Here is a 23,392-nt window from a genome sequence, read left to right on the forward strand (position 1 = left end):
GTAGCATCAAAATCAGGTTTTACAAGGACTTGAAACCACTAAAAAAGTCCAGATAAAACACCCAGGTTTTACAGGGACTTGAAACTAATAGTACAAGTTAAAAACTAAAATCCATAAAATAGGACCAAACACAGGAACCAGAAGAACCAGCTAGCAAATAAGACCTGCACAGGAACCCGACCAGAGAAAAAGACCCAAGAAACTATTGCAATTTCGTAATCATCTTCACAGCCTCCTTACCAATCTTAGCTGTGTCCTAGATGGAGTTAGCAGCCAAAGAAGTAGCAGCAATCAAAGCTTTTTTCCTTGAACTCTGTCTTGTCCTCTTGCTTGGGCCCTCCGAAGATATGGTTCCTTCATTAACTCTTTTACCTAAAGTCATCGTAGCTGCACAAATGCTAGAGGTAACTTGATCCATTTTTGTTCCACTTTCCCTGATGAGCAGTCTAAGATTCTGCTCATAATCCTTTAGTTTTTTTGGGATATCTCCCATTAGCACCTCCATGTGTTGAATAATAGCCCGGTCAGCCTCCTGGTTATGTTGCAAGGTATCCATTTTCTTCTTCAGCCCCATTATTTCATTATATAACTAGGAATCAACCTGAAGGAAGGAGTTAGCTTTTTGTTTAGCAGAGTGAAGGAAGGAGAGTTTGGTTTCCCTCACTGGGGAGTCACCCACATCATCAGCAGTGGTGTGTGAAATAGGGCCATCTTTATCAATATGAATCCCCCCATTCAACGACTCCACCTCACCAGGCTCCGCATGAATATGGTGGCTCTGGCCCTCCTTATCATGTCCCTCAATCTCCTTAAGAGGAGTGGAAGCTTTCCCCATGTTTTCCTCCTCACTCAAAATGGCTAAATCACCATTTTCTTTCTCTTTATCACCTCCCCCAGCCACAATATGAGTGTCCTCATTTTCAGACTTGCTTTGTTCCGAATTCACCTCCATAGTATCTTCCTCTCTCCCATCCTCATTATTGTCTTTCGAATCTAGGTAACCATCCAGGTTAGAGTTAAACTCCCCAGCATCCGTCCCCTCCTCTTCCTCAGGGGCATCCTTATCTGAGCCATCAATGCTCTCCACCTCAATTTTCCTCTTCCTCAATTTGTCTTCGAGAACTTAAGGGATTCAGTTTAGCCTTTATTTTCTTTTTAACACTCTCATCCATTTTTCCTTTAATAGGATTAGGACTCTTATGCTTGCTAGTGGACGGGGACGAAGCAATGGACTTATTTTTACAAAAACCCTCAATGAGTAAAATCAGACCTTCATGTAATATGGGTCGAGATTGTTTCTTTTTATGGGCATTCAAACTTTGGAGCAAAGAAAACTGCAAATAAAAAGGGAAGGAAATTCTGTCCTTGTACCTGAAATGGTTAAGGAAGACAAAGTGGAATTTGTGCAACCTTTTATTTCTTCCGTCAAGGATGAAATATTCATGAATACAACCAAGCACATCACGCCAAATGCCTTTTATCTATTGCACATCAAAGAAGTCGCCATTCTTTTCCAATTGCAGCTCCTCTTCTTCCGTCTTCGAGAATTTTTTGTAGGCCACATTGGAAATACTGGTCTGCTTCAAAAAACTGGATACCTTTCATGGGAAGACCAGTGACTTCAGCAATGAATTCCTCAATCAACTTAACGGATACACCATGTAGAGTAACTTTGTCGTCCACCCAATTTTTTAAGAAGGCAGTGGTGACATGGGGTTTGAATCCATGCAACCGCTCCATGTAGCTGACCACCTTCCCTTTCTAGAGAATCTTCCAAACGTCTTGCCTAGCCTTCCAATCATCACATTTTTTGGGTTCTTGCTTCCTCGGTTCACCTCCCATATTGCAGAGCAAACAAAAAACTAGAGACACTCAGATATCAATAGCAGAGAGGTAGAAGTGAGACCAATTTTTGTGACACGATATCGAGGATGCCTTTTTGAGGATACGTGCAAAGAGCACATAGCCTTCACATGAATGTATCTCCTTGGGAATGCTAAACTGATAATTGTAAGGCCACTCTCGCAAATCATTAAATTTCTAATCCGAGCAAATCTTTCCCACTCTGGAATGAATAACATCATAATTAATAATTGCTTTAAGATCCACATGATTGTGTAAGTCATCGAGCCAACTCATCTTTTGCCCCATTTGTACTGCATGATTAGCAATCCAATCAGCAACCCCATTGGCTTCTCTATATATTTGATATATTAGTTAAGCACATTAAACATCCATAGAAAATGTAAACATGAAAAATACATAAATAATGATATAACACCAAGATTTATGTGGAAACCTAAATAGGGAAAATAACATAGAAGCTAATTGTAATGAAATGAACACCAATTAAGGTGATTTTTACAAGAGACACATTGTCGATATCACTCACTGTAATTTGGGTCATCATCATCAAGATCATTGTCAATAATTCTCACTATAGTTTGGGTCACTGTTGATAGGCTCATTGCTAATGTGACTAACTACCCATAAATATAATGAAGGTTCACTACCAATACAATTGGACTTAAGGCCATAATATAAGGAATAAAACTTGACTCTACCACTAAACACACTCACTGGTACTTTGGAACACAATTTTCCATTTATTTAACTAACTCACAATGATTGTCACAAAAAATTCACACTCACATTGCATACACCTGACATACCAGTACTATGTACACTTACTAATTGAAATCTTCAATCTTCCTATATTGCTTGATACTGTTAGTATGAATGTTGATGGTATTCATGTGGTGGAGTATTCTAGTAGTGTTGGAGATATGATTCAGTGATTATGTGTTGCATTAATGACAAAGTTAGTCATCAATGTCAACATTCTTGTTATTTTGTGAAGACTACCAGTGCAACATACATAGATTGGCTTTGCATGATTTGAGGATTGAAGATCAACTTATGAGCACTTGGGATTATGCTATAGAGTATGTCTAGGTGCTATAGTTGAGAGCACATACATAAATACAAAGACTAGACAAAGTTATGAAGAATTTAGTGAAGGGAAAATTTAGATAATATTTTTGGAAAGTGGGTACTGATGGTTGGATTTTATCTCCTAACAAAGATGGAATCTAATTGAGCGAGATGAGACAAAAGTTGAAGACACGTTGAAGATGACTTTCTTAAACACGGATAATAAGATGATCAACGAGTGGAAAGTTATGAAGACTTTGAGTCGATAGATTGGTTGTAATTATGAAAAGATGTAATATTGTAATGTAACACGTATTGTAGTATCTTAAGTTGGTCCTATATTATTATTGTAAATTGGGAAGGCCTCAAGACGAACTCAATATATATTGTTAGGACTTGGTATAAAGGAAAGGTCATTTCCTTGTGGTAGAGTGTGACATGCGATCATATCTATGTTATGTATTTTGTGAGCTTGAATGCGGATATCTTTTGAATTAGAATAGAGATTGGCACAGTTAAGACATGGTGATCTTAAAAGGAATTGTATTTGGCAAGATAATTTATTGTTGGATAGTTATTGATGTACATTTATATTATTCAACGAGGATAGTACTGAAGTTGTTTGGACAACGGGTCCATCTGTCTTGCTTTCAACTCCTAACAAGGTTGACACAACTCCTAATAGGGTTGGAATCTCCTAACATGGATTAAAAGTCTCCTAATAGGGACTCATATGTACTGATTGTATTTCATTGACTCTTATTAGGGTCCATCCTCTCACAAGGTACTTTTATATTAGTACATCATCTTGTGGGTATCATTCCTACTGGGGTTTTCCCTCTGATCAAGGGTTTCCCTAGTTAACAAATCAAGTGTTATTGTGTATGGTTATCTTTCTATGGTTGTTGCATCTACTATTTACATAATTCCGAATTAAAGAAGATATTGAGAGTTATTTTAATTTTATAACTGATTCACCCCCCCTCTCAGTTATCTTGGTGGACTTTACTTTCTAACAATTACCCTTAAACATCAAAATAAATTTGAAAATAGGTCACACCGAGACATCCCCACAATGGAGAAGGAACTAAATGTGGACCATCTCAACCAAAACAATGCACAACACTATCGCCAATGAGTTTGGTGCCAACAATCATGGTGGATACATTATACAACTTAGTTGTTGGGATCAAAAACACAAATAACATCATTTACCTTGGATCAACCCAAAACTACGACCCATCACATGTTGCACGCCAAGCAGATCTGCCAATGATAAGAAGATCTACCACTAAGACAAAAGGATTAAACATTAAAGAACATCCTTTGGAGAACATATAAATTGACACATTGATTGTCGGTACACATAAACCAATACATAATTGATACACCAAATATATTGATGCACATCACCAATACATAACCGACACACCAAGAGGCTCGAACAATGTTGACATCAATGACAATCATTAATGACAACAACATGGATAACATCAACCTGACATTCTAAAAAGCCCATCATACCCTTGATAAACATCTTAGCATCTTGGACATAGATAATATCTAGAAAATGAACATAAATAAAATATTGAATAACTTTTTCTCTAGGGATGCTATTCATACCACTTGCATTCCATGAAGAACAATAATTTTGGGATAGGGATAAGTGTGAATTAACGAGTCTCACTGATCTTGACCAAATCAAAGTTTCACCAATTAGTTTTACCTTTTCCCAATCCTTCTTTCTGTCCACCTTGATAGGCTTCTCAAGAAGTCAATTTTTTGAGGTTTTTTTGGAGTATCCCCAAGACAAACAAAGTTCCTTTGCATTTGCCAACTTCACGAGGGTCTTCTCATATAATCCTTGAGTAGCCTTTGTATGGATTGCCCTTTTTTCCCTTGTAACCCACTAACACTAGTTCATTGGTATATAAAGAGCACAAAACATAAGGGTTTTGTAATCTATTTGTTGGATCTAACTGAATTTCCATAGAATTTGGCAAAGGCTTACTCAATCAATCTCACTCCAAACACAAGAATATGTAATTGCATTTTCCTCCATTGACTTGATTGATAGGCCTATTGGTTTTCCAAGCAATAATGCCATCAAATGGAAAATGTCATTCCTTCATAATTCCAACAAGAACCACGAAAACCACACCCAGATCAAGACACTTGATTGCTTGTTTTTTCATGAGGTTAAAATCAACATATGACTTAATGAATTCCCACATAATTATAAAAATAAAACCCTCCTTCAAAAGCCTTATTTTTATTAAAATTATATGAAAAAACCACCAAGAAGCAGGTCTATAATATTTTACATTTATCTATAATTAATTTTTAAATATAATATTAATTTTTATTATATTATATACATTTGTATAAATAATAACCAATAAAATCGACCTATAAGAATTACAATATAAAATAAATCATACAAACCATCAAATTCATACTGGAGTTCCACTCGAGACGACAACTTCTAAACAGCAAACTAAAACGCGTATCTTACCAAATGAGACAGTTTTTGGTCCAAACTTTCCTCATATATTTTACGTTTTATATGCTTGATAGCCACTTCCGTCCGGAACACTCGGACGTTATTCTCCCGGGAAATTTCATAAATTGAGAATACTTCTGTCTCCCTCCAAAAATTTCAGACCGCCAAATTCAAAAAATATTCTCCTGTTCCCATTACACCAATTTCAAAATCTATTTAAAATCATCCAAACTTGAAAGCCTCGAATAACAGATACGAGTAGTTCTTAGCATATACAAACACATGCCTAAAATGGTCTCCACAGAGGCAAATCTAGCAGGGCTTGGCGAAGAGAGGAGGTTTCATGGTCTGCCACCACTAAAGCGTTTCAAATTACTCCAAAAGGAAAGCAAAACTCATGGGGAAAACACCAATGTCTTTTGTTTGCCTGCCAAGAAACGCATTTGGGCTGTCAAGGATTTTGTGTTCGAGCAGGAAAAGGCCTTGGAAGAGAAGGGGGAAGCTCTTTCAAGGTATTCTGATAGTGCCCAAATCCAGATCAAGTTAGAAAAGGCAGAGGAAATTGCCTCAACTGGCGAGAAATCCCAAAAGCAAGAGAATCAACTGGAGAAAGATGTAGAAACAAGTGAGTACAGAAATGGGAAACACGAGAGGGTGGAAAAGAAATGGGGCAATGCAAAGAGGAAACGATTAGATGGACCTCAACAGAGGGATTCCCAAGTGCAGAACAAACTCAAAAAGGCAAAAAAATGCGCGCCTGTTTGTGAGAAAGCCCAACAACATTTGAAACAAGAAGAAGGGTATGAGGAAGAAGATGACGACGATGGTGTGGTTTGCAGTGTATGTGGTGGTCATGACGGGAATCCCACGGATCCAATAGTGTTTTGTGATGGATGTGATGTTATGGTTCATGCTAGCTGCTATGGAGATCCATTGATTAAAGCTATTCCAGATGGGGACTGGTTCTGTGCAAGGTGTATGCATTCCACAGAAGGCAAGTGATTTCCTTCCAGGTTTACATTTTGTGATTATCCGTAGTTAAATTGATTTTCTGTTTTCTTTTATGAGATGTATCATTATTTTCTGTTTTCTTTCTCTGAGTCAGTGTCATTAATAATGATTTTTATTTCTTCATAGAAATTGAAAAGTTCTCAATGAAGTTATTAGAGATCAGGTCTTTTAAGTAGAAAGATCCTACGTAAAAGAGGTGGTCTGAAATTGAATCTCGAATAACTTTAGCAAAATCAAATGAGAATGCCAATCAATCCTTGACTTTGAACTAAGAAATTAGAGATAATTTTGTAGATTACAAACCCTCATAACTCAAAAACCCTCCTAAATGATATGTGAAAAACTTTATTGGTAAATTAGATTTGCTTTTGCAAACCCAGGGACCTATTTGGCTGTCCATGGACATTGATACTCGGTTTATTTGATTATGCAGCTGGAGGCACATTGTCATGCTGCCTCTGCCCTTCGTCAAAAGGGGCCATGAAATGCACTACCCAAAATTCATGGGCTCACATTTCTTGTGCCCTCTTGGTCCCGGAGGTGTTCTTCAGGTGCCCTGAAGGAAGAGAAATCATCGATTGCTCAATGGTGCCTGCAAGGAGACGGGAAATGATTTGTACTTTCTGTAAGATAGCCACAGGTGCTTGCATCGAATGCTCTGAGCATAGATGCCCTTCTACATTCCATGTGTCATGTGGAGTGGACAGAGATTTGCATATGGAGTACAAAGAGAGCAAGTCAGGAGGCATTGTCGTTGGCTTTTGTGACATTCACACACCTAAGTGGCAGATGGTAATTTTGAAATTTCTTTCTCGTTCTGTTAATTTTATAGTGAAATATAGTTTTTTGTTTTTATGGGCGGTGTTAAATTCTATATAAAGTGACACATTTTATAGTTTCAGTGGAATTTTGTGATAATTTCAATAGCTTGATCTGCATCCTTCATTGTTTGTTGTTAAATTAGGTGATGGGATCTAGTAATTGTTAGGAGTCTAATAACTGCGATATATTTTGTCATAAATATATGTTAATAGCTGATTACACATATACTAATAGTGAATCATTTTTAAGTCTTTTTTGATTAGTGATTGATCAATTTGTGCACTACTATTGGACATTTAACTACAAGTACTGATTTTTTTGGTGAGCTACTGTGAGGGGTGACGTAATGGTATTGAGTGAGTCTCATTAAAATGACACTTTTCAACCACTTGACACTTCACAACTTCTACAGAGAGATCCGTAAATGTCCAAACCTTGAAACCTTAGCTTTAAGCTCTTCAGTCAACTATGGAGGTGCATTGAAAAGAATGACATAATCTGTCTTATGATTTAGGAGATCTAGATGCATGAAATTAGCTTGGTGGAACTTCCCCTACTAAAAAAACATTGTGTATGCAATTTTGTATAGGTTAATTGCTAGCCTCTTTGTTAGACTTGGGATGTGATTAACTTCTCTAATACTGTACTTTTTGGCATTTTTTAAAGACTGATTGAAATCTAGTCTGCATCTTTTTTTCAGAATCTCTATGTTAGGGTGCTCAACCAATGAATTCTAATAGATTTTAATCATACTTTTATATGAAAGCTATTTATCAATTTTTTTAATATTTACATTTAATTTTAATTTTTTTGACTAAAAGAGGGGTAAAATTTTTATTGAATATCAAAGAGAGCTGAACAACACAAGAAACAAAGAGAACTACATAGCTTTATCTTAGTCCACAAGTTGATCCAGCATCTGAAATAAATCAAGGGGAAGCATCCTAGGATCAAGAATGTTCCAAGCCGGCCCTTGCTCAAAGGCCCATTTAGTCAGACAATCAGCCACACCGTTCCACTCACGAGGGATATGCATAAAGGACACGGAATCCAGAGAATTGCATAACTGAATGATTTGCTGAATAACCAGAGCCAAATGTCAATCCACATGCAGAAGGTTCCTATTATGCAATAAGTTCACAACCACTTGCGAGTCAGTCTCACAGATGATTCTTTTCTAGCCACGTAGACAACATTGTTCCACTGCAACCAAGATAGCCAGGGCTTCCATGAGGTTATTAGTATGGTAACCCTTGTATATAGAAAACAGAAATTGGATATTACTAGAACTATCATGCCCAACTCCCCCAATAGCAGTCGGACCAGGATTTCCTCGAGAAGAAACATTAGTGTTGATTTTAAGAGTGCCCACCTCAGGAGGAGACCAACGTCCCTGATGATCAACTTGTTGAGGGTGTTGCTTAGCTCTATTCCCAGAGCGAGTGTGGGGGATCGAGGGAGAGCAACCTTGAAGAGGAAAGGAGAGGCGAGAGTAAATACCAGCATCAATAGGATCCAAACCCCCACCGATGTCACATTTAGCAAGGAGTGTTTCTTGAAGAGAATTAACAATTCTCCCTCGTAGGTGCTTGATCTCAAACTGCAAATCATGAAAGATCCTTCTATTACTCTCAAGCCAAACATGCCATAAAATAAGGGAAGGGTTGATAGTCCAAGCAACTTGAAGAAAAGAAGTCTTGGAAGGGGAATGGCCCAAACGGTCCTAGAATTTAGACAAAGAGGACACATGCCAACACGTGCATCTCCACACACTCCACCAGAGGTGCCAAATCTTTTTGGCAAAGGGGCATTGAAAAAAAAGGTGAGATATAGTCTCTTCACTATTGCGGCAGAGAACACAGAGGGAAGGCCCTTGGAAACCTCGCTTGCAGAGATTATCCCAAGTGAGACCACGATTGTAAACCAAAATCCAGAGGAAAAAGTTACACTTAGGCCATGAAAAACTATTCCAAACTTTCTTCCACCAAGAGACCTCCACCTCACCAAAAAGTTGCTTTGTCAGCGCAAGGTACCCAAAAGAAACATAATACTTGCCAGAAGAAGCACCTCCCCAAGCCAAAACATCAGGTTCTTGCAACGAGCTACACTCCCTAGAAGCCAATATCTAAGATAGTTCCAGCTGATCTCTCAGTGAGCCACCCAGAGGCCAATCAGAAGAATTCTTCCATCTATAACCCACAACAACGCCTAGGTTAAAAGCCTCCTTATAATGAGCCACCTTATTCCATCTAGCAGAAAGGAAAGAATCACAAAGAGCTTGCAAGTGAGGATGAGAGGAAAGGAGAGGAGGATGCCCATTCCAAGAATCACTCCAAAATAGAGCCTTAGTGCCTCTGTTGCAGATCCAAAATAAACTTCTTTTCACCAGGTGAGCACCAATTTTGAGGGTATGCCACACCATAGAGCCTTTTCCCTCAAGAGAAAACCTGAAAACTTTTGAAGGTTCAACACTAGGTAAATACTTGTGTGATAGGATATGGGCCCAAAGCTGAGACTGACTAGTACACCAACACCAATAGAGCTTGGCAGAAAGAGCTTGATTGCACAAGATAGCAGACCGAAGGCCAAGGCCTCCTTCCTTTTTTGGCCTACAAACAGTATCCCAATTGATGAGGCTCCATTTAGTATGTTACAAATTGCCACTCTAAAGAAATTGGCGAGAGAGGGCATCAAATTCTTTAAGAAAATACACCGGGGCAGCCTGAACCATGCTTCTGTATATGGGAAGAGCTTGAATTACAGATTGAAGGAGTGTCACCCTACTAGCAGTAGAGAGCTACTTGTGAGTCCAATTATTGACCCTTTGTCAAAATTTGTCAAGCAAACTTTGCCAGAAAAGCCTAGGCTATCTACCCACCACAATAGGGACCCCCAAGTAAGTCAAAGGGAGAGACGCAATTTGAAATCTCAAGATATTAGCAATCCTCTATTGGATCGGCTCAAGAGTGTTGAAGAAAAAAATAGAGGATTTGTGGTCATTAATTTTTTGCCCAGAGACAGCGAAATAAGAATCCAAGGTGAGCTGAAAGGCTTTAGCTTCTCGAATCCGAGCTCTCCCAGCAAGGGCAGTATCATCAACAAACTGAAGGTGAGAGAGCAAGCAAACCATTTCCCCATTGCCATCCTTGAATCAAATTTTGGGAAACATGAAACTTGATAAGTTGACCAAGTCCCTCGGCCATAATGATAAACAAATAAGGCGAGATGGGATCTCCCTGACAAAGACCTCTAGAAGCTCCAAAAAGCTCTGTTGGTTCGCCATTAAGAAGGATCGAGAAGGAAGGAGTAGTAACACAACTAAGAACCCATCTAACCCAATCTTGACTGAAGCCAAAAGCAAGAAGAACTTTCCGCAAGAAATCTTAATTGACTTTGTCATAAGCCTTAGCCATATCAAGCTTAATAAACATAGCACGTTCCTTGGAAGTACACATAGAGTGAATAGCTTCAGAAGCAATAACCACCCCATCCAAAATTTGTTTTCTTGCCACAAAACCCCCTTGTTCCTCAGAGATAACCATAGGAAGGCAAACTTTAAGCCTCTCTGCTAGGAGCTTAGTGATGATTTTATAGACCATATTACAAAGAGCAATGGGCCTAAAAAGGTCCAGCTAATTAGCCTCTTCTTTTTTCGAAATAAGGACTAAGAAAGTAGCATTCAAAGTTCGAAGCATTTCTTTGTTGGAAAAGAACTCCTGAACCACATCCAAAAGCTCATGATTGATAATATTCCAAAATTTTTGAAAGAATTCAATAGGGAAACCATTCGGCCCCGGAGCTTTGCCCTTCCGCAAGCTGAAGACCACCCCCTCCAATTCAGACATACTAATTGGCCTCATAAGAGAATCATTCATCTCCCTGGTCACAACAGAGGGAATACAAGACAAGATAGTATTCAGAATTAAAGATTGTTGGTGTAAATAATTATTCAGTATTTACATTTACTTAAGTTTATTTAGGTTAATGCATATTTATTATTATTTATTTATTAGCCACTTGGGAGTATGTGTACTTATGTGAGTTGTCATGTTGACAACACAGGGGTCCACACATCTTTTATGCACATGGTGTCTACAACAGAAGAGTTAGCACACTAATTAAGCACATGGGGTCTACAATCTTGTCATTCTTATCCACTCATCTAGAATGATGGATAAGGCATGTGCTTAGTTGTCATGATGCTTATCTTATCTTTTGGTTTCTTTTAAAGACATTTTAGGTGCTTCCTGAGAGGCTTTTATATACAGACACTTCTAGTGTGTTTATACATCATATACTAAATAAAGCAATGTATTAGGACATACTTTGATTAATTGATCATATCCATTTTTGGTCTACAATTGTGCTTGTGTTTGAGTTCTTGGTTCTTGGGTGAATTTTTCTGTTAAACAAATTTTTATATGGTATTAGAGCTATACCAAATTCTTACATGGTATCAGAGCTGTACCAAATTCTTACAAAGATAATCAATGAAACGAATGATCTTAGATTATAAAATAAGGTATAAAATGTTGATTATTATTTTTCTACAGAACCAAATTTACTATAAAAAGAATCCATTTTAAAAGAATGACCTAAGACTATTTGAGTTTTGATCAATTTAATTAGTTTTCTGCTTTTTAATTTGTTCAAATAACCCAAATGGGCTTCTGGGACTCTGGACATGCCAAAGACCAATACAATGCGCCTTGTTTATCTTGGGTTTGATCTCATTTAATGATGAATTGTTGCCTGTCTTGAATGTCTCTGAGAGAATAAAGCTGGCAACAGGGCAGTCTACCTTTGAAGATTTAAGAATGTGATTGTCTTGTGGATTTGAATTGAAGTCAGAAGCAACATAAGACAAATTTGTATTGGCAAATGTGTTCTTTCATGAAATTTTTTATAAAAAAGTTGTAAAACTAACAATTCTATTGCCCTAATCTGAAGTGCTTTTTTGTGCAATTTAAATCTAAAACCTTAACGGGGCTTCCAATGCTGGTAGATTATAACTTAGTGTGTGTTGCTTTTTGATATCTTTTGCAGCGACAAAAGACTGGCAAGTTCAAGATTGTTCCCAGGCAACCTGCTGAATGTGGCAAGAGATGAAGATAATGATATGAAGAGGATGGTAAATGTAAGAGATACAATTACATAAAGTGTGAAACAAAAGTTAGAAAAGAATCGACGAGGTTGAAAAATGTAGAGGACGATATACCTGTTGGAGAATTCATGTCAAAATTTCGTAAATTGATTCAACCATATATATCAAATTTTCGTACATCTGAAAATCAAGGACTTGCATCCCTTACAAAACTTGTATTCTGGTTGAGCTCTGAACTTCACTAGCTTAATATCAATGGAGTCAAAGTTTGCACCAAGGCTTGGGCTCAAGCCTTGTTTCTGTTTCTAAAGATCAGGCTGTACTGAAAGGCCTGTTTACCGACATCTATTTAAACGGAATCAATTTCCTTAGTGCCGAGATTAACTTTAATAATTCGTTTAAGATAGCTTTGGATCACATGGTCTTGTTCCCAGGATTTCGCAGGAATTTGCAGTCACTGAAATGTATATAACCTAGGGTGGTTCATATGAAATGATTTATAGTTCCTTTGGGCTAAGATTAACTTCAATGATTCATTTTACATAGCTTTGGACCATATGATCTTGCTCCTTGAAATTGCTTGTGAAAGATTTTGCAGGAATCTGCAGCCATTGATGTATATATAACCTGGTGTGGTCGACATGAAATAATTTATATTCTTATCAGTGTAAGTAATGGTAAAATTAAAGCGCAGAAAATTCATGGTTAATAGCCACCATAAGATATGCAAGAGAGAATACAATTGTCCCAAGATTCAGAACAAACTAAAAAAAATTATCATAAAAATTGTTCACTGGAACTTTTCTTGGAAACAAGAACGAGTGTTCTTCAGTTATTTAATGAGAGTTTAGTAGCACACCCTACAATGGTAAATCACATTTGATCAACCGCCATCACATGACAAGCCAAAACAAACATGAAAGCTCTCCTGAATCCAAACAACACATGGGTATAGAGAAGAAAAAAGGAAAACAGTCCAGGCATGAACAGAGTATTACAGTTATGTTACAATGCTTAAGATTCGATTTACAATTGAAATGTTTCAAAAATTTCTTGTAATATTAGAAATGGTTTCTGATTTATATGCTTGGTGCCTCTGTTCCCATGCCATTTTGTGTGATTGAAATCTCTGTGACATCAACTCCCTCCTGTTTGGGTGCAAATATTGCATTAGATCTATCATAGTTTCATCAGGATTTGATCTTCATTGCATTTTCTGAGTGGGCGGGTACTTTCCATGGTGAGCATTTAATGCTCAAGAGGGACCTATCTATTACTGGTTCTAGTGTAAATTATTTTAATTTCATTAATCTCAATTACACGGGAAATTAAAGTTGAGAATGATAAATATGTTCTATATTGTATGAGAATTTATAAATAAATGCAAATTCTTTGGTTTTAGGATTGAGGTAGGATATGATTTTGCAATAAAAATGGGGTTGAGATGTAAGAAATATGTTTTTTCTTTAAATTCTTTTTCGTTAAAGACTAAATTTCATTATGTTAAGGTATTTGAATGAAATTTATAAATTTTATTACTATTTGTAGACTTAATATTCATTGTTTTTAAAATTTTTTTCTTCTTTGAAAGTGCTTTATTTGTTCTTGCATTAAAGTCTATTTATGTGCTTTTTGGTTTGCAAATAGGAGTGGGAGTAGTTTAATGTTAAACCTATCAAGAAATGCCAAGTTTGAGTTTTTTTAATAAGATTGAGGACAAGCTATTGTATGTGCCTTTGATTTTTAATGTAGTAGTGATTTCACCCAATGTTTATTTTTAGGTTTGTGATGTGCTTTGTGTCCAATTCATGTATTTGCTAGATGTTCAAAGTAAGCTATCCTTGTTCTTTGAATATGTCATCTTAGCATATGGTGCAACTAATTTGTATTTCAATGGCTAGGAAGGGTCAATTGAAGTGAAAATAAAGATTCCCAAATTTTAATTTTAATCTTCGTGACAAAAGAGGTCATTTCTTGGGATTTGATGATTAGGTAAATTGTGGATTAGGTTTAGACCTTAGAATTGAGTATAGACTAGATTTTTAAAAAAGATTATTGTCAACTTCAATTTTGAAATCGTCATTTGGATATGCTAGTTATTACCATATGGATAAACACTTCAAAATGAGTTCAAAACAAAAGGGCAAGAATGAAATATGCAATGATTACATTTTGATGTAGCATTCATAAAAAACAAATTATTAACTTGTTGATTGACATACAAAGTACATAATGAAAATCAAAATAGTTCATTGCGGAACTCAAAAGTGATATTTCACTTGTAGAAGAATTATATAATAGAACCATATATTACCAATGCATAGTGAGAGTACATGTAGAGACTTTGTGCAACAAATTTTGATCTTTTCTATACTAATGCAATAGAAAGAAGTGCAAACATCCATAATGGATTCTTCACATTCTATGTTTGTTGCCCTAACCATTGCCCCTCTTGCTTTTCCACCTCAAAGAAGCTCTAACCTTTGAATTTGAATTTCAAGTGCATTACATATATACATTGGAAAAGACAATAATTCTTCAACCTAAAAATCTATCACTCTAAGTGCCTAAAATAAATAGACATAAAAGGAAGTTCGATGATGATCTCGTACCATGTTCCTAGCCTTGCTAGGAACCCAAGAGAAATTAACCTTTAAAAAATGTTACCAAGTAAATTGACTTTTTCTTTTTGCTTAAAAGTTTATCCGACATCAATGATAACAATATGGAATAATACAATTGAAAACACATTATTGATTACATTTCTCAAGGGTTCCTTAACATAGAATTCCACACACGTTAATTTTATTCATTAGATTAATCTTAAGTATTATATCTCACAACCATAAATCAATATCAAATACATCATCTGATAAATGAATACATAAGGATAACTAATACCATAAGGTATACACAATGAAATAACATCCACGGCACAACCCATAGGGTATGTAATAATAATCATATACAAATACAAGTTCTGAAGCATAATTGTAAGGAAACTCAGGTGCGGAAACAACTTCCTACACTAATCTCATAAGAAAAGTATGATGCAAATCCTATTAAAATCTTCTACACTTACAGATTCAATATCATGTAAACAACAATATTGCAGCCAAACATGCATACAGAAAATAGACAGAGAAAGGAACACATAACACAAGGATTTGTTGGTGGGGAAAAACCTTTTGGTAAAACAACGCCAGCCCTTTAGAACTTGCACAATGTATTATCTTCAACACGAGGTTACAATACACTTGCAATGCAAGTTCAACATCAACAATAGAAGACTCCAGTAGCTACTCACTGTATATGAGCAATGTTAGTATGCTAATAGAAACCAAATTTAAATAAAGCTTCTACAAACTAAACAAAATTCATAAACTTCAAGATAGACTAAGATGAGCTCTTAATTGAGAATATGAGCCATTAATGGGCTCTCTCAATAAGAAGCTCTCTTGTTGAGTAGCTTTATCTAAATGGATAGGATGTATGCTCAATATGCTTCCAAAGGCTTCAATGGATGATTGTGGATTTTTGGTGTGGATAGATGGCTTTAGTATGGATTTGGCTCTCAAAATAGCATTATAACTTTACTTCATGGATTGTGTTATTTTGCAAAGGGGAAGGATCCAATTTATAGGCAAGAGGCTTGAGGGATTGAGGGCTAAGATGCAAGGATGGGAAAAAGCTCATGGAGGGCTTAGATTGCATGAGAGGAGAGCACATGGATTGTGCTTCCTTACAACCAATCAAGGAGTGACACATGTCACATGGTGAGAGGATGGAGAAAAGGGGAAGGATGAGTCAACAAAAGAGGCTCAAGGGATAAAATCTTCATAAAGACCCTCATAATGACTTGTAAGAGCAATAAAAGGGCTTATAAGAGTCATTTATGGCCTAGTGGACTTCATAAAGTTTTATGGTTGAGATATTTTGAGGGTGATGAGAGCAATTTCGACTTGGGCTTGATTAGGAAGGTTCTAAGCTTGCTTAGGCTTGTGCAAATGATTAGAGGATGGATTAGGATCGTTTAGGATTAGCTTAGGGATAGGCAAGTGGATGGCATTTAATGAGGGTGGGTGAAGGAGGAGATATTTGTTAACTTTGGCTTGGGTTAGGAAGTTTTAACTCATGTTTAGGGAATGTGACAAGGTTAGGAGGGGATTAGGATTAGTTTTAAAGACATCTTCTAGAAGAGTCTAGACTTTGGATGAGGATAAAGACTTTCTAGAATAGTCTAGAATTTCCTAGGATGAGGATGAAGACTTTCTAGAAGAGTCTAGAACTTCTTAGGGTGAGGATAAATTAGATTTTTAGGAAATAAATAAAGTTTTATTTATTTCAAAGGTTTGGGTTGAGGAGATATTTATTAAAACTTTTTTAATAAACATGAGGATTAATATTTAACCTTAATTAAATATTTTGAGTTGGGATTAGGGGTAGGAAATGATGGGATTAGCCTTTAATCAAAATTAAAGAAGGATTAGAAGATTTTGGAAGAGGTTATTGGTCATAAGGAAATTGGCCAAGTTTTGGGCAAAAAATAAATTTTTTATTTATTTTAGGATTTTTGGTCAATTTATTAATTAAACAATTAATAAATAAGAAAATAATGTTTAAATAAGATTTAAACATTTTTGGGAGGGATTGCTTAATTAAATATTTTTAATTAAGATAAATGGATTTAATGGCATAAAAATTAATTAATTAATTAAATAATTAATTAATTAATAAATGATGATGTCATCAGGACTTTTTCAGAAAATAAAAATACTTTATTTTCTAAAGGTTTTTAGGTGTCTACATTTTGCCCCTCTTTGATGTGATGCCGCAAGTGGCATGGCATCAAAGATAAGAAAATAAGATGCCCAAGGCTAGAGCAGAAGAGGAGAGAATGGATTGTGAGATGCCCCCTCAAGAAGGCAGCAGGGAGAGAAAGTGAGGCTCGATGGCTTTTTGAAATGTACAAGAATCCCGGATGAGCAAGGAAACTCAGATTGGCAAAGAGAAGGGGCTAAATTAGCTCAAACTCTCACTATGGGAGAATGATAAAGGAGAATCAGATGCACAAGAGGAAGCAAGCTTAAGACTTTAGGGAAGGTGGAGGATGAAGGAGCAGAGCGCTATAAAAAGGAATCCAGGATAGGGAGATGGATGAGGGGATTATAAAGCTGATGCAACAGGATTTCAAAGAGTCAGATTGGTGGAAGATGGGTTTCAGAGATCCCTAGGACTAGGATTGTGGATCTCGAAAGATGAGGCTTGGTGGATTGATTTGGATTGGTGGATCCCTAAGATTAGGATTGTGGATCCCTAAAGCTAAGAGTGATGAGTGATTCAAAGAGATACTGATGCATAAGCTGGGGTAGGAGAGACGGATACTGGATATGGATGGGGGATAATGGAGATGAAGGAAAACCATTGAAGCTTTTTGAGCGGGGGGATACTTCAAAGAGAAGTACCACCATGTAGTTGAGCACTAGATTTGCTATAGGACTATTGGTTAATTGCCAAGGTTACCAAGAACATCAAGGCCTGTTCACCAACTGTCCAGAGGACTGACAAACTAACTCAAAACAAACACGCAAGGATTGCCCCAGCATCACACATGAATCCTAGAGGAAGCAGCGTGGAAACGACACTGGAGAACCCACAAGCAGAAAAGAAAAACAAACGAAAGACCTGATCAAGACCTTACGCTCTAATTGCCCCATTCGCAGCATACCATGATATGGAAGATGATGGCAACCTTGAGGAGGGAACAAGGAGATTGCTTGGAAAAGATACTTCAAGACCCAAAAGGGAAGATCCCAAATCAAAAGAAAGTGAAAATCCAAAAGAGAACCGTTTGCCAACGAGATGGGTAGGACGAGGTACTAACGGACCAAGATCAGACATGAGGAAAGCTATATTCTACAAGGACCTATCGGAGAGCACCTAAGCTGGTGGATTTGGATGAGTGATGCGTCTGGCAAGCTGAACTAAGAAAGATAACACTTTGGTGACAGGAAATCTAGCTAAAGGATGCATTGGAATAGCTAACCAAGATGTGTGATGGGTGCAAGATGCTGATCAAGGACAAACTGACACGAACGCTGGATAGATACAATGGTACTAAGCTAAAGTGGATGTACAAGCTGACTGACCAAGATATTTATAAGCTGAATCTGACCAAGATATTTACAAGCAGCCAAAAGCTCAGGATGATAGGATAGCAGGCAAAAGCTCAGGATGATAGGATAGTGGGAGGGTTCGATGTTGTGCAAGATGCGAAAGCTAAGGGTGGGGTGATAGTGAAAGATATGGATTTGGCAGGATGCATCCAATGATGATGAGAGATTTTGTGACCAAGGATAGCTAGAGGAGCAGGATGAGATGGCTGGATAGGATGGTAGATAGCTAGGATTATGATGGATATAAAGAGATGACATTAGGTTTGCATGAGGATAGCCTAGAGCTAGATACCAATGACAAGGGAGGATGGACAAGACAAGATCTCCAAGGAATATAGTGCCCCCAATTAGAAGATAACATGCAGAAGGAGGTCTTATGATGGATGTGATAGGATTGAAGCTAGGATGGAAAAAGCTAAAGGGGCTAGGGAGATGGATGATAGCTGAGATGATTGGCTGAAGCTGCATAAGATTAGTGGATGGTGTGAGATGGAAGCTGGAGGATGGAGGATAGGTGGATAGATTGGAAGATGGAGTTGGATGTCAAGAGATGACCAAAAGCATGAGGGTGATAGGCTAAGCTGGGGATGGTGGGATTACACATGACGCTTGTTTGCCAAGTTTTCATCATGGTACTTGTCCAAGGCACTTGAATTGCCAAGTTTTCACCAGTGGACACTTTATTTTTCTTTACTTTTTTGACTTTTTGACTTTGGACTTAGCTGGAATGATTTTGGCTTTCTTCAGCTATTTTGGCTTTTTTGGGATTTTTCACTGGCTGTTGGAATGTTCAATTTTGTTGCTAGCTGTTGGTACACCGGATGTGTGATTTATGCAATAGATCAGATTAGATGGGATTGATGGTAGGAGATGGAGGGATGAAAATGCTGGAAAGGAGCATGAGATGGGGATGCTTGCAAGAGCAACATTGGCACATGTTGGAACGGGTGTGAAAAGAGCATATGGGGGATAGATGGTAGATGCGAGCGTGATGGAGGATTTGTGGAAGCGTGCTTGGGGATATAGGCACCCAAGATGGAGTTAGGAGATGGGGGACATGAGTCACTAGATGGTGGATTAGCAATGGTGGATGCCATTATGCATTGGGTTTCAACTTTTTTCTTGGGGATCCACATGGTTTTGGATTTTCTTTTCATAGGCTTTTGCATTGTTTTGCATTCTTTGATTGGATTTTTCCTTTTTGGAGTATGTCTTTTAGAATAGACATATGATTGCCTAGGATGTGGATTTCTAGCTTTATGCATTTTGAAGTTGGCATTCACATTGCTGTGGTAAGCTTTGGGAAGATGTTTAGGAGAAGCTTTGTGAGATGGAGAGGATATGAAAGAGCATGTAGGGGGATGATGATGGATGATGTGCCCTGATATGTGCCTTTGTTGATCTTGCATAGAAATGGATGAAATAGGATTTTTATGATGGCTGATAGGAGGATGGAGGATGGTAGATTTTGGGACATAGGGACCCAAAATGGATTTAGCGGATGAAGGGGGGATATGGTAGCTTGTTTTGGGTTGCAAAGATGGTGGAGGTGGGATGACATAAGATTTCTTGAAGGAGTGATGGGAGGCTGGCATGGTGGGCTTGGAGATAGGCTTGGTTTGGGGGTGTGGTGTACCAACACCTTTAGATGGTGAGCCTTTGGATACATATCCAAGACCATGAAATCCTAGATTTTTTTGTGCAATAATAGGCTCTCTGATTCCTTTCTCTTGTGGTCCTAAACCTTGACCTTGATAATGCCATCGATTGAGCATTTGAACAAGCTGAGGAAACTTTTTGCTTGTAGAAAATGGTAGAAGTGATTTATTAGGTGTATTGCAATGGGGAGATACTGTTCTTAATTCTTCTGCTGAGAGAGGGCCACCGTGGATAAATGTAAGTGAACCAAGAGGGTAGATTATAGATGGTGGAATAGCTTGGATAGGTGGTAAGATGGAAGCATGGAGCGGGGGAGATGGAAGGATAGGATCTTGATGTAGCTGGTGGGATGACAAGATATCTTGTAGTGGAGGAGATATGGCTTGAGGTTTTGGAGATGGAGGAGATGGTGACTGCACTATGGATGGAAGACATGGTACGATGATATCTTCATTTATGCTTTGGGGGATGTCAACATGCTTTTGGGCAGGATCTTGATAGGATTGGTTTGGAGTGGATGGTGCGATAGGAGGTGAAGGGATGGATTCTTCAAAGGCATCGGATGGATGGATGGGAGATTCAGTAGTGGAGATGGGTGAGTAGAAGATGGATGCATAAGGGTCATTACGAGAGATTTGGGAAATGCTTGGAGGTGATGTGGATAGGATTTGGAGGGATTTGACAGGTGGTGGGATTTTGATGCTTGCGGGAAGTGGAAGGATTTTAAGCAATTTGATGGATGGTATGGGGATGATAGCTATGGGAGATGGAGGTGATATTATAGATGGGGAAGCTTCATCACATGGTTGGATTAGATGACATGGCTTATCGACTGTTGGAGGCAACTTTTCTTGTATTTCCTCTAGGAGATTCCTTGGAGACTCGTGTGTCAGAGGTGGAGGTAGATTGACAGGAATAGCTAGTGTGATGGAGGTGGAAGATTGGAAGCTTGGTTGATGGGGTGATGGAGGGGAAGCTGGAATATCAGATGGCATGACTAGATAGTTTGGAATAAGTCTTGGATTTTGGGGGATGCTTGGGGGAATGTTTCTAAGGCTTTCAATATACCCGTCATAGTCAACAAGATTTTCATCATCATTGGAATAGGAGGTGGCGGGAGCAAGGACAATGCGACTAAACACATCATGATAAGATTGGTACTTCATGCTTTGATGATGAGTTTGATGGGGATGGGGTCTTGCGTATGGATGAACACGGAAGCTCATGGTTGGATTTGGGTTAAGCACAAATTTTGGATTGGCTGATGAAAGATTTCCTAGGGAGAGTCAAAGTTGCATGACAGACCTAAGGAGGATTGGCTGGAGATTTTTGGCTTTCTTGTGGGTGGAAGACTTCAAGGGTATGCTGTCAAAAAGTGAGAGTTTTGCTCTCCTATGTGCTGAATTTGTGGTGATTGTGTCAACTTAAGGATAGACTACTGATCCTATGGGCATGACACGAGATTGACCACTTGTGGATCCTAATCTTTAGCTCAAGGTGATGAGGGATGCAAGTGACAAAGCTAGATTACCCTAGACAATGCTCTGTTAGAGGGATAACCTTGGTGAGATTGGTTGATTGGTAGGATAGATTGATTGGATAGCAAATTTTGGCAAAGTGACAACAACTCTTTAAAGGCTTGGGTGATTCTGGATTGGGTTGCTAGCTGGCTAGGGGGATGATTTGGATGGACTTTGGATTTGGGATTGTTCTAAGGCAAAGAACTAGATAGATTCGGTTGCAGCGGGGGAGCTTGGATGATTTTTTGATGAGGCAGTGACTACGCTAAGTATGCCTTGAGCTGGGATATTTTTTCTTTTTTGGGATTTTGACCAAAGTTGGCAAACATTCATTCAAAAGCTATGAACAAATAAGCAGACAAAAGTTTTGAGCAAGCACGTCAAACACACCAACATCCTAGGAAGCTTTCTACAAGGATGAAATTTGTTATAGCTAGGGAGTCCTCGATATACGCAAGGTACGTGAGGCCCAAATCCGTAGATGAAACCAAAAAGATGTCACACAGCTGAGAGGAGCGGTAACCCACTTCTCCTCTTTCACTTCTCAAGGGTATAAAGTTCCTTGAGGCTTAGCCCGAGTGACAAAATCTTGATTCCAAGAGAGGTGTCTTTGGATTCACCTCTCGATTTTTATACTCCGCCGGAACGCTGGAGTTGAGGTCGTCCCAAGGGGTGATGAAATCCCCAAGCAGGCCTCCTAAAAAGTGTAAAACAAGACCACATACATGATCTTGGGCTTTAAAAGACACACGTTTATTCCAATTGATGATTTAGATTTTGTAAGCTATGATTGAAGACACTTGTGATTATGGCATACAATGTTCATTCCAATTTGATAGCATCGTTAGCATAATGAAAGTTGAGAGATCGTCAACATAAAAAATGCGAGCGTTATTGAAAATGCGTCCAAACCATGCAATGTTCATTGATTGTTAGGCATTCAAGATTGAGTGTGAGTTTGTTTTAAGCCCAAAACAAAGATGTGTGAAACTCGATTGCCAAGCGCGCGCCCGTAGGCCCTCCACGTCAAGATTTGTCCAATTTTTATGCCCAAACGAAGTGTGAGCGAGATTAATGCGCATTCAAGAAATTTTCTAACTTAGAAAAACCACTAAAGACCCAAGTGAGTGGATTTTGATCTTTGTGGAGCACTTAACACCCTCTTAGGTAGACCCATCCCCATAGATGGTGCTGAGATTGCAACCAATGGTTAAATTGATGGGTGATTAAAGAGGGTGAGTCCAACTAAAAACTTACTCAAAGCGTCTTTATTAGTTTTTATAACTTAGAAGATTTCAAAAATGTGGATTCTTTTTATGCCCCAAAAGATGATTATTTGATCTATGGCATTCAAGATTGGATTTGTTGTTTTAATCATGCATTCAAGGAAAATTTGATTTTAATCCATGGCATTCAAGAGTGATTTTAGCAACATGCATTCAAAGACAAGTGGTTAAACATTCAAGTGTTTTCTTTTGAGCATTCAAGATTGAGATTTTGTGTGTTGTTTTAAGAACTTTGAAGTGCTTGTTTTTTAACCTTAGATCATTCAAGATTGTTTTGGACTGAAAAGTGAAAATGACTCTTTGGACTTTGGTTTTCATTCAAGATTTTGTGTTCTAGTTTGCATATTTTAAGCCCAAAAATGATATTCCTAGATTGT

At 37.9% G+C, this 23,392-nt stretch overlaps 1 protein-coding gene across 1 annotated transcript; it reads left to right on the forward strand.

The window, feature by feature from the left end:
• Nucleotides 1–5,513: 5,513 nt before the first annotated feature.
• On the forward strand, nucleotides 5,514–12,930 carry LOC149538603 (uncharacterized). The gene is made up of 3 exons (XM_089799915.1): nucleotides 5,514–6,431; nucleotides 6,882–7,240; nucleotides 12,317–12,930. Exons 1-3 carry the CDS (start codon nucleotides 5,720–5,722, stop codon nucleotides 12,377–12,379), a joined length of 1,134 nt encoding a protein of 377 aa, XP_089656041.1. The 5' UTR covers nucleotides 5,514–5,719; the 3' UTR covers nucleotides 12,380–12,930.
• The last annotated feature ends 10,462 nt before the right edge of the window (nucleotides 12,931–23,392 follow it).

This window comes from Cupressus sempervirens, chromosome 9 (genome assembly GCF_028749045.1).
Source record: "Cupressus sempervirens isolate cs-2001-9-10 chromosome 9, ASM2874904v1, whole genome shotgun sequence".
NCBI classification, from domain to species: Eukaryota; Viridiplantae; Streptophyta; class Pinopsida; order Cupressales; family Cupressaceae; genus Cupressus; species Cupressus sempervirens.

Excerpts from the sequence above, each read along its gene's own strand:
- LOC149538603 (XM_089799915.1), top strand. The coding sequence starts at position 5,720 with ATGCCTAAAATGGTCTCCACAGAGGCAAATCTAGCAGGGCTTGGCGAA. Across the intron at positions 6,432-6,881 it reads GTGTATGCATTCCACAGAAG|CTGGAGGCACATTGTCATGC; the intron begins GCAAGTGATTTC and ends TTGATTATGCAG. Across the intron at positions 7,241-12,316 it reads ACACACCTAAGTGGCAGATG|CGACAAAAGACTGGCAAGTT; the intron begins GTAATTTTGAAA and ends TATCTTTTGCAG.